Raw genomic sequence first — 11581 nt, forward strand, 5'->3', positions numbered from 1 at the left:
ACGCAATGCTCCCGCAATACTATGAAGAGTGGAGGTATTAGCACTATAACAATTGGTTCATACACTCCCTTACATCATCTGTGAGACTCATTTTTTCTTTACTTTTTAACAATTTCTTGGGTAACCATCTCTTTGTTGTTTCATCATTCTTTGTATTCCACTTCCACTTGATTTCTTCTTTCTGCTCAAGTCCATATACCAAACAAAATTTTTTGTTTCATTATTCACGGGTTTCAGTGACACAAATTTCGTGAATGTCGAATATATACTCAACTTACGACATCTGTCCGTATAGCCCGAGTTGGCCAGTCCGGACAAATCCAACTCTGTGTGGAAATAATTTGCAATGGCGTATGAGACGATATAAAAAAAATTAATAATTGATATGAAAATAATTTTATGTTTTTGGACTTTTTTGATATAATTTTTTTTTTTCGACAAGAAAAACTTCATTAACGAAGAAAATGAGAACAATCCGAAGAAACAATACTCGAAATGAAACTTGGACAGTTCCCAAGCCATTCCATATCAGAATCGCAAACCATAGCATGCTTAGCTAAACTATCCGCTGCAGTATTAGCCCCTCTCTTTACATGGCAACAGGCCACCCTTTGGAAACTAGATAACAAGACCTTAATACTGCTAATACACAACCCCGCCTCAGAACAGTCAATGCCTTCACTAATCAAAGCAGCAGTCACAAGCATAGCATCACCCTCCAAAATAATATCCACCATTTGAAGTTTCATAGCAAAAGCAGCAGCCTCCCTAGTAGCTAAACATTCAGCAAAATAAGGGAGCTTCGGCCCCTTTTTTGATATAATTGAAATATGTAATAATGAAACATCAAAAATTTGTCACTAAAACCCATGAATAATGAAACCAAAATCTTTGTCTGGTCTATGGACTTGAGCCAAAGAAAGAAGAAATTAAGTGAAAATACAAAGACGAATAAAACAAGGAAGAGTTGGTTTCTCAAGAAATTATTAAAAAGTAAAGAAAAATGAGTCCAACAAATGATGTAAGAGAGTGTATGAACCAATTATTGTGATGCTAATACCTCCACTCTACTATGAATGGTTGACGCCACATCACATTGCTTCATCTCGACAAATAGTGACAAGGCTTCAATGGACCTCGAATTTTGTGTCAAGCCCACGATTACAGAAGCATAATAGACTTCATCCTTGTCAGTTATTTCAAATAACACCCTGCAAGCATCATGGGATAGACGACACTTCGCATAAAAATTGACAAGAGAGGATGTCGTGAAGGGGTGGGAATGGAGAGAGAGTTTTAGTGAAAGGGAGTGGAGAGAGAGGCCGAAGAAGATGGCGGAGACAGAGGTCTTGAAGAGGGAGGCGAGGGTGCCTAGATGAGGGAGATAGGAGTGGCGCAGCATGGATAGGAAGAGGCGGAGGGAGAGAGGGAAAGAGGAGTTGGTGGAGATGAGGGTTGTCCATGAGACGACGGTAGGTGAGAAAGGGAGAATAGAGAAGAGGCGCGGAGACAAGGGCGGAGCCAGGAACCAATGTTAAGGGGAAATTTTTTTAGGGCTATTTATAGTACAACATAATTTTCAAAACTATATCGTGCATCAAACCATGTAGGCGGAAGGTTTAAGGTTTTCGAAGTTCAATCGGTGGAATGATAGTTGAAATGATGGTGTATAATACACAATAAATTAATATATATTTAGATATGTAATATATACTACCAATATACATAACTCAAAAATCAAAACAATAAATCATCTATGTCAAATATTTGTATAAAATTCACTAATGCTCTAACATAGAACCAAAATATAATTAAATTAAAATTCGGTTAATTGATTATTGATGGAACATATTTCTCGTATATGTGTAGGACTTAAAAAATTCGATCAAAACAATTGAAAAGAATATAAAAACAAGTGGTTTGTGGCTGTGCTTGTCCTTATCCATTAGTCAGTCACACGTGTCCACCATTGAAACATATTCACAAATACATTAGCTTCATCTTCCTTCTTAAAACTCTCAACATTTCTCTCCTTTCCACAAAAGCATGAGGAGCTCTTTCAACAACAGCGGCAACACCTACTTCGACTATCTCCTACCTTGCTGCCAATCTCTTTGTATAAATGTATAAATGTTTTTATAAGAAATCTACACTAGGCTACAGCCCAATGCAGTCCCCCTCCCTCCGCCCTTGCGCAGAGAGTAGGGGGAGGTGGAGTAGAGCCTAAGAGCATTCACAACAGTTTGCCCAATAAACTCTCTATCCTCAGCTTTGAAGAATACACCAACAAATCCTTATCGTTATTTAACTCTCTATTTTAATCTCTATATAGGATTTTACGTTGAGGGAGTCAAAAGACCGGTCTCTATATATGTAAAATGACATTTCACACCCTCATTTAAGTGGACACATCAGCTTTAGAAAAGGGTAAAGAAATTCAGCGTCATTTGCAACATCACGAATCTCGTCTTCTTCAAAGCTTTTTCAACCCATGATTTTCTTCTCCAAAACTATTTCGACGGTATTCTTCATTGATTGTCTTCTTCTCTAAAGTCTCATTTGCGACATCTCGAATAATTTAATTTGAAGGTATTTTGTAGAAAAACAAATCTAGGGTTGAAATTTCGATCTTCATTATTTGTTTGATTTTGACCATGGTTTGTTTTGGGATTTCGAGATTTGGTTGTTTCATGATTTTGACCTTTGTTTGTTTCATTTTTTGTTTGATTTTGACACCTCGACATCTTATCTATCAATGGGTATTTTGGATTGAATTGAGTGCAGTGTTCATGATTATTGATAACAAATGCTGAAGATTGTGATCTTATTGATGATTAAACCTGCATATTGCACTTGTGATTGTTCTTGTGTAATCTGAATTCGGGTGCAGTTTTGACGATTATTGTGTTGAAAAATGCTACAGATTGCTCATATGTTTAAACATGCAAACCCAAAGTATATGTGTTTTTAATTCTTTTGATTGGCTACGTTATTGCTAAGTAGTGTTGTTGAGTTCATGTTCACAAACATAAAAATAGGATTAGTCTTCTGGTGAAAATATGATTAGCCCTTAGTATTTTTCTCTTTGCTTGGAAGGTATATCAATAGGGAGTCTCAAATTAATCATGAAAGCATAGACAAGCCAAAAGTAAGAAAGGCAGAAAATTATACTGTAGCGGAAGACCTCATTCTAATCACGGTATGGGAGCATACTAGTGAGGATGTGGTGATTGGAACTGACCAAGCAAAAGAACAATATTGGACTAAAGTGTGGAGAGAGTACTTGTCGAATCCAAGCAGCAATCCATATCGATCAGAGAAATCAATAATCAATCGATTTAGCATTATTAGAACTAAATGCTTAAAGTTTTCTCGGATCGTTCAGAGCATTGAGTCTGTGAATCCGAGTAGAATGATTGATCAAGGCAAGGTGAAATTTTCTTTATTATGATCATCCCTTTAATATATTAGAGATAGTTTCAGATTTATTATTTTGACATTTTGCTCAATATTTATATAGCTTAATCAAGCCATTAAAGTATGGCCTAATGAGGAAAATGAAAAAGGTGTCTTCAAGTTTTTACAGTGTTATCAAGTGTTCAAGAATTCTCCAAAGTGGATTATAGAAGTGGTGAACCCTAGTTTGAGTCGAAGTAAAGCTGCATGCATCAGATTCAATCAATTTAGGAGATGATATGAATGCCTCTGGTCGTGTAGAAAGGGAAAGGCAAATTGATAAGAATGATGGAAAGGAGCGAATGAAGAACAAACGAATGAAGGTTGAAGATAGTGGAGAGTCTCAAACAAGCATTCATTTTGAAAAGTCACAAGATTTGATGCAAAAGTTTCATGATCAGAAGATGGATGTCATCTTTCAGGATAACAAAAAAATGGATAAGTATCTACAGTTGAAGAGGGAGAAACTTGAGCTTGATAGGGAGCATAAAGAGGAGAAGGTTATGACTATTGACATGTCTAGCTTGAATGAGATGCAGCGGAAGTACATTGAAATGAAACAAGCAAAGATCTTTGAGAGAGCAACTGTCCAATCTGGCTTTATGCTAGCAACTGTTATTTGTTTGGTCATGTAAAATTTATGTTTCTTTGAACTAGTTCAAATTCCAATTTCCGTGGACTTGTGGTAGTTGAATTTTGTTTGGACTTATAGTAATTGAAGTTGCTTTAAACTTATTGTAACTTTTGGTAATTGAAGTTGCTTTGGACTTACGGTAATTGAAGTTGTTTTGGATTTCTTGTAACCTTGCTGTTAGACATTTTATTCTAATAGAATATAAATACTTGAAATTGCATTCAAACAAAGTGCAAATACAAGTACAAATACTTAGACATTACATTCAAACGGAATAATAGTACTTAGATATTAATTAAATAGGTAGAATTATATGGCAACTTTGAACTAGTAATCAACATTTCCATGCCTCTCCCATAGATGCTTAATTAAGTATTCTTGAAGATGGCGGTGCATAATTTTGTCTTTTAACTTTTCACGTCCAGCAATGAATTGGTTATAATCAAAGTGGTTATATCCGTAATCTACTATTGGAGCAGAAACTTCTTCAAACAAATAATAGTTACTTTTCTCCAGTGACTTGTATAGGTAACGCTCGTCTTCTACAATCATGTTATGCAATATAACACATGCCCTCATGATATTCTTCATTGTTGCTAACTTGAAATACTTGCAAGGTTGTTGAATTATATGGAAACATGATTGGAGAACTCCAAGGACATGTTCAACATCTTTCCGTGCAGACTCTTGAGCTCTTGCATAATTTTTTGCCTTTTGAGATTGTGGCATTTGGATTGTATTTGCAATAGTTGACCATTTTGGGTAGATTCCATCTGCCAGATAATATCCCATATCGTATTGATTATTATTGATGACAAAGTTCACTGATGGAGCACGACCGATAATAACATCTGTAAAGACAGGAGAACGTTCAAGAACGTTGATGTCATTGAGTGAACCCTGAAGGCCAAAGAAAGTATGCCATGTCCAAAGATCACGTGAGGCTACTGCCTCTAATATCACTGTTGCATCACCACTATGGCCTGAGTAGTGACCCTTCCATCCGCTTGGACAATTTTTCCATGTCCAGTGCATACAATCAATGCTGCCAAGCATTCCTGGGAATCCATGCTTCTCGTGTAGTTGAAGCAACCTATTTATGTCATTGGAATTATGTGACCTCAAGTATTTATCACCGAAAATATTAATCACTGCCTCAACAAATTTTTTCATTGCCTCATTTGTTGTGCTCTCTGCAAGCCGAATATACTCATCCACTATATCACCAGAAACTCCATAACATATCATTCTGAGTGCTGCAGTAACTTTCTGTAATGAAGATAAGCCCTCTATCCGTGCAACATTTCGAGATTGCACAAAATATTCATCATAAGCCACAACAACATCATAAATATGGAGGAATAATTTATGACTCATACGAAATCCTCTTCGAAATAACCTATGAGGAAATGGCAGGGTTAGGGAGAAGTAATCACGCACCAAGTTTTCATGGGTCGTCTTATGATCACGATCGATGTAAACATGATCGATAATAGAACCTCGATGTGTCTTCACTTCGCCTTTTCTCTCTAAACTTTCTCCTTCCACGGTTAAACAATTTTCATGTATAACCTCTTGTTCAGCAGAATCAAATAAGAGATATTGATGTCTTCTTCGAAAAAATTGAAACATTGTGATGTTCGAAGAATAAGAAGAAGATTGCTAGATGAGATGGCTGAAATTTATTAAATACATATATTAATATAGTGAATAATAGATTACCATTGCAATTTTTTTATTTGAAACAATAATTATTTTTAAATTGAAATAATACTAACATTTTTCAAAATTTGAATTTTAAATTTCAAATTACATGATATAGGGAATCAATATAAGGAATTTGTTGGTTCATAGTGAAAAAATTGAATCCCTATCCTGCATAATGACCCTATAACACTGCAGAGTAGGGATAGAGATAAGGAAACTATTGTTAATGCTCTAATGAGGGTGTTCTAGAGGTAGCGTGACACGTAAAGGGACTTTAGTGCCTGTGCGTGGATGATGCATGGGTCGATATTCGCATGTGGTTCGCTCACCATATCGAGTTGGTCAAAATTTGCAGCAAATTCCTCTTATACAACATGAAGATCGGGTGATGTGGGTAATTGTTGTGTTATATGAATATCCGTTGGATATGAAATTTGGGTTATACAAATATCCGTTCGATATTAATATTTTTTTTACATCTTTAAGAGTGTGTTTGAATTGAAAGATTTAAGGGAAAGGGCGAGAATGGAGACGAAGAATTTGGAGAGAATTAAGAGAAAGATTTCATTAAACTTTTGTTAAAATATTTCTTCCAAAAACATGGGGTTGGGAGGAAAGTGATGAATAATTAAGTTATTTATAAGTTAAAAACCTATTTTACATAATAATTTAGCTTAAAAAGTAAAGATAAATTAATAAATTAAAATAATTTTCTTTCTTTCTTGATTTTTTATCTATTCAAACACGAGAAATAAATTTATCTTTCATTCCCCAAATCCGATCCAAAATGTTAGTTTAGAAATTGGAACTAACTTAATCATGGGCTTGTAAATTGGGGCTTAAACTAACTTCATCATGGGCTTGTAGAAGTAAACGAGCCCACAAAGACTAAGTGAGCCGTCCACCTTGTGGTTCGCGTTACAGGACGAAACAAAACCAGTTTGAAAAACCCTAATTTCTGTGTGTTCGTTCATCTTGTTTCCTCTCCGTGGTATCATCGGAGAAAGCGTGCGTAGACAATGGGGGGAAAGAGGAAGAAGAGCGAAAGCGAGGGTGTCTTAGGAGATGAAGATAATGAGAGGAGTAATAAGAAGGAAAAGAAGAGTAGTACCAAGAAGGATATACTTCCATCCATGATTAAAAACAAGGAGAAGAGATCCGCCATACACGCCAAGATCAAGCGTGACAAGAAGCTTGAGAAGCGGAAGAAGATTAAGTCCCGCGATGCCGCAGAAGAGCGGGCACTTGAGCTCGGCGAGGAGGTTCTTCATATAAATTTTTTTATGAATTTATTTTTATGGTAAAGTGTTCAGTTGCATTGGTTTGACGATTTTGTTTCTGCAGCCTCCTCCAAGGATGGTACCTCGCACCATTGAGAACACAAGGGAGTTAGACGAAACTGTTTGCAGACCCGATGATGAAGAGGTTTCTTTCATGCCTTGTAGCCAATTCATTATGTTTTCATTTTGTTTTATTTCTCTATTTACGAAGTTTATATAGGGAAAACTGGTGCTTGAAACTTTGTTGATTTAATTGTATAATTTGATAAGAATAAAAAGAGGTTTCAATTGGACTTGATTTTATGTATGAAAAACAAGTCAATCTTCAGAACAGAACAGACGCTACTACAAAAGAAACCACATGTAATTGATTCATTTTGTATGTGAGATATTTGTGCACCTTGTGCACAGTCAAGGTCGGCCCCTACATCCCATGGCAGAAGTTTGAGTAGGAAATAATATTGCTTTGGTGCAATGATTGGTTACTTTGTTGCATGGTTGCTATAATTTATAACTAAGAATTTGCATGTTGTCATGTCTACTGCCTGCATATTTTTTATTGTCTAGGAAATGTGACAATATTGTTTTGGTCTTGAATCATTATCCCATTAATCAAGGGTTAAATGGTTCTACTAGATCATTATTGAAAAGTTGATAGCCAGTACAAATGTACAATGACTCTAGGGCTCTCAGCTTAGTGTTATAGATATCTTAATGAATAGTCTCCATTAAATACATGGAAAGGAAATTGAACTAAATTGGATTTTGTTGAGCTGAAAATATTAATTGGAACCTAAAAAATGTGTATGATTTTGTTTGACTATTTATCAAGGATTCAAGGGCAATCATAAATTTTGTTTTCATCTCTTAAAGGCAAGAGCCATTGAGGGTCACACCGTCCTTTTGCATACTAGGACAGCACAGTGAATAGTTAGGTAGATGTGGTCATTGTTTGCAGATGACATGAATAAATTAATAGAAAGAAACTACTATGTTCCATGGACCATATAGCCAAAAGAAGTGCAGATGTAGCTTTCTCTGATTGAAGTCTTCCATCCAAATATATGTGGTAGTAGTGTAGATTTGAACTCTTGCTAAATGTTTTCACAATTGTTAGTGGTTTGCATGCATTATTGTGATGATTGTCCTTTGGTGTTTGCTCGTGGAATTTGACTATCAAGTGCTTCTTGTAGCTAATTCATTGATTATGTTCTTTTGCAGCTATTTGCTGGTAATGAAGCAGATGAGTTTAGTGCAATTCTAAAACAAGAACGAATGCCAAAGATATTGATCACGACTTGCCGTTTCAATTCAACTGTATGTCCTACAATTTTGAATTTTTACTTTGTTACTTTGAGCTGAAAGTTCTTACTTTTTTTTTGTTCCCTTTCCTGTGAGTGTCATTTTTATTAATCTATTCAGCATTTCTTCTTCATTTGCGTATGCATTGGAATTTATGTGCATTTTGGCATCTTTCTGCAACTTTTTTTTTTGTTTACTTTATTTACTTATGCTACCACCTGGTTTTAGAGAGGACCAGCATTTATATCAGAGCTTCTTACGGTGATTCCAAATGCACATTATTACAAGAGAGGAACCTATGACTTGAAGAAGGTGGTTTTATACTTTTTCTGTCGCTATTTTGTCTTATAGGCGGAATAGTAAAGAGCATGAAGTTTATTTCAATACATTCTTATTGAAGAGGTTATTAACATTTTGCAGATTGTAGAATATGCAAACAACAAGGATTTCACAGCTGTTATAGTAGTCCACACTAGCCGCAGGGAACCAGGTTAGTTATTCCTCTTACTATTCGATTAAGGTCCTGTGACTGGATCCAGATATTAGCTTTAGGCTTTCACGATTTGCACTAACTTTTGATGTGGTTGTTTTTCCTTTTATTTTTGTAAATTATTGAAGCTATCCATGTGATGATTCTAAACGATGACTGTATGCTGGCTGTCTTACAGATGCTCTCCTTATTATTGGCTTGCCTAATGGACCTACTGCCCATTTTAAGCTCTCAAATCTCATTTTACGCAAGGATATTAAGGTTAGAGGCTTGTTTTTTTGTACATCAGTTTAACACTTGACATCTTTTTTTCCCTCTAAACATCGACACCTGACATCCAATGCAAGCTATAGTCCGATTTTTTTACTGAACGCCAAGTCACCAACCATTTCTTATTTTAAGGTGAAAGGAAATTTAGGATGGAAGCTAAAATTTAGAATTGTTTGTCTTGGTCTCTGCTTCATCCATTTGTTCAGATTTGGCATCGCTATATTTTATTGGTGGATCTTCTAATAATATGGTAATAGTTAGCTGTGTTTTAGTGAAGTATGCTAGGGTGCTTGTGCTATATTCCAGCCATCCCTTGTAGGAACATTACTTTTTTTTTTGTGCACTTTATATGTCAAATTGACAATCGAACATGTGGCCCAGTGGTAGCGTTGTGGGGGAGGTTACAGGTTCAATTCCTTGAAACAGCCTCCCCACATAATATGTGGGGGTAAGGTTTGCATACATCTTGTTTGTCCCTAACCCCTATCCACTGCGGGAGTTTTGTTCATGGGTGTTGTTTACCTTTTGTAATTCAAAGTGATCATGATTGAATTTTAATTTGTTCTTAGTTTTTACAATTGATTTTGATAAAAGGGGGCCAAGTCATTACATCCATGTTTTCCTGATTATCCGTGTATTGCTGCAGAATCATGGAAATCCAACAGGTCATAAGCCTGAGCTGGTGTTGAACAACTTTACAACTCGCTTGGGCCATCGACTAGGAAGGTATGATATTCCTGTTCATTTACAATCTTGGCCATTCTACTTTTACGTGTACAGAAGTTGAATCTTATTATAAATTTTTATGTGTGATCACAACGTGAATTCTTCAAATAGTGATATAACACTTCCTCTCTTTGATCTTCTGCAGGATCATTAGTTTTTCTCTATTTGACAGTTCCTTCTGTTGATTTGTTATCTCCAGATTAATAATGTCACTTTTTCCACAAGATCCAAATTTCCGTGGACGGCGAGTTGTAACCTTACACAATCAGCGCGATTTTATATTCTTCAGGCATCACAGGTATGCCTTTATTTGTTTATTAGGTACCAGAAATAAAAGTTTTTTCTAATTGCTTTTAGTTTATGTTTCTCTCAATACATTATGTTGTTTTTCATCCAGGTACATCTTTGAGACCAAAGAAACTAAACAGAGTGACTCGAAAGGTAAAGCTAAAAAGGCAAAGGATGGTAAGGGCGAGAATATCACTGAACAGAGAACCATTGCCCGTCTTCAGGTTAGTGTTTCTGATTAGTATAACCTCATTTTGTCTTTTAACTATGCTTTTGAGAGATGTTTTTATGAGAATTTGAAATTTAATTCCCTTGTGCAAATGACCTTGGTAAGTCCGTGTCTCTTTCTTGTACAATTGAAACTCAGCATGGTGTGCCGTTCAAACCATCTTGCCACTAGATAGATAAATTTTTGCTTGGCTTCGCACCTCTAGAATGTCGAGAATTTCGGTGATTTATGTTTAATGTTTCTTATTCCTAAATCATAATTCTCAAACGTGCAGGAGTGTGGTCCTCGCTTCACGCTTAAGTTGATCAGTCTACAACATGGAACATTTGATACCAAGGGGGGTGAATATGAATGGGTTCACAAGGTAATTTACTTTTCACATTAAATTGGCTTTTCCCAAATGTTTGCTTGGCCTTCTCTGATACTCCTTAGTCTTAACTCTTGTTTTGACAATCATTTGAATCTCAGCCGGAAATGGACACTAGCCGGAGAAGGTTTTTCTTATGAGGTGTTCTGGATTCATCTGTTGAGTTCCTTTTACTAGCACAGAAGCAATTTCAAAGACGCTTAAACTTAAGCTGTTGTAATGATAGGGTGATTGCAAGAGTTCTTATTATTATTCCTCTCCTCTGAATGAGTTGGGTTGGAATATCATTGGAAACGTCTACGATCAATTTTTTGGAACTGTTTATTGAGTTTTGCAGAGATGACATGGTAACCTTCGGATGGATATATGGATTCTTTGTTTAAACTTTTATGTTTCTTCCTGCAGTTTTATCTTTTTTAATCTTGTTGATTGATGATTCAACACTATCCAGTTTGCTGTCTCTTTGAATTTTGGTTTATTGGAGTTAATGGGCTTAATATACATACATATATAGTAAAAGTAAATAAACGAGTTACTGAGGAGATAAAATGTGGAATGAACAGGTTTCTTTGCTTTACTTTTATCATACTAACATACATTAGTGTCTTCGCATAAGCAGCATCAATATCACACCTGACCACTATCACATTTGAACATTAATTGGAATGGTAAAAAAAGAAAAAATAGCATCAGTATCTCGGTTTTTTTTAACAGAAATTTTTTTAAAAAATATGAAAATGGCTTCGCCCAGGCTCGAACTGGGGACCTTCAGTGTGTTAGACTGACGTGATAACCAACTACACCACGAAACCAGTTGCTTAACGTTTCTAAG

The 11581-nt window shown here is 35.7% G+C and overlaps 2 protein-coding genes and 1 non-coding gene across 3 annotated transcripts; 1 reads left to right on the forward strand and 2 right to left on the reverse strand.

Moving 5' to 3' along the window:
- Positions 1–4417: 4417 nt before the first annotated feature.
- Positions 4418–5722, reverse strand: LOC120014230. The gene has a single exon (XM_038866148.1). The coding sequence runs from the start codon at positions 5720–5722 to the stop codon at positions 4418–4420; it is 1305 nt and encodes a 434-aa protein (XP_038722076.1).
- A 976-nt stretch (positions 5723–6698) lies between these two features.
- Positions 6699–11146, forward strand: LOC120014591 (ribosome production factor 1). Its single transcript, XM_038866581.1, has 11 exons — positions 6699–7059; positions 7142–7222; positions 8299–8394; positions 8608–8691; positions 8800–8869; positions 9048–9130; positions 9786–9865; positions 10065–10163; positions 10263–10377; positions 10657–10746; positions 10851–11146. The coding sequence occupies exons 1-11, from the start codon at positions 6817–6819 to the stop codon at positions 10887–10889; spliced, it is 1080 nt and encodes a 359-aa protein (XP_038722509.1). The 5' UTR covers positions 6699–6816; the 3' UTR covers positions 10890–11146.
- Positions 11147–11487: 341 nt separating this feature from the next.
- Positions 11488–11561, reverse strand: TRNAV-AAC. The gene has a single exon. It is a non-coding gene; the product is annotated as a tRNA-Val (tRNA).
- Between the last annotated feature and the right edge of the window lie 20 nt (positions 11562–11581).

This window comes from Tripterygium wilfordii, chromosome 14, assembly GCF_013401445.1.
Source record: "Tripterygium wilfordii isolate XIE 37 chromosome 14, ASM1340144v1, whole genome shotgun sequence".
Lineage (NCBI taxonomy): Eukaryota > Viridiplantae > Streptophyta > Magnoliopsida > Celastrales > Celastraceae > Tripterygium > Tripterygium wilfordii.

What these genes read in the sequence shown, in the direction of transcription:
- LOC120014591 (XM_038866581.1), top strand. Translation starts at nt 6,817, where the DNA reads ATGGGGGGAAAGAGGAAGAAGAGCGAAAGCGAGGGTGTCTTAGGAGAT. An exon ending in TTGGGCCATCGACTAGGAAG is followed by an intron (nt 9,866 to 10,064) that starts GTATGATATTCC and finishes TGTTATCTCCAG; the next exon opens with ATTAATAATGTCACTTTTTC. An exon ending in AATATGAATGGGTTCACAAG is followed by an intron (nt 10,747 to 10,850) that starts GTAATTTACTTT and finishes TTTGAATCTCAG; the next exon opens with CCGGAAATGGACACTAGCCG.
- LOC120014230 (XM_038866148.1), bottom strand. Translation starts at nt 5,722, where the DNA reads ATGTTTCAATTTTTTCGAAGAAGACATCAATATCTCTTATTTGATTCT.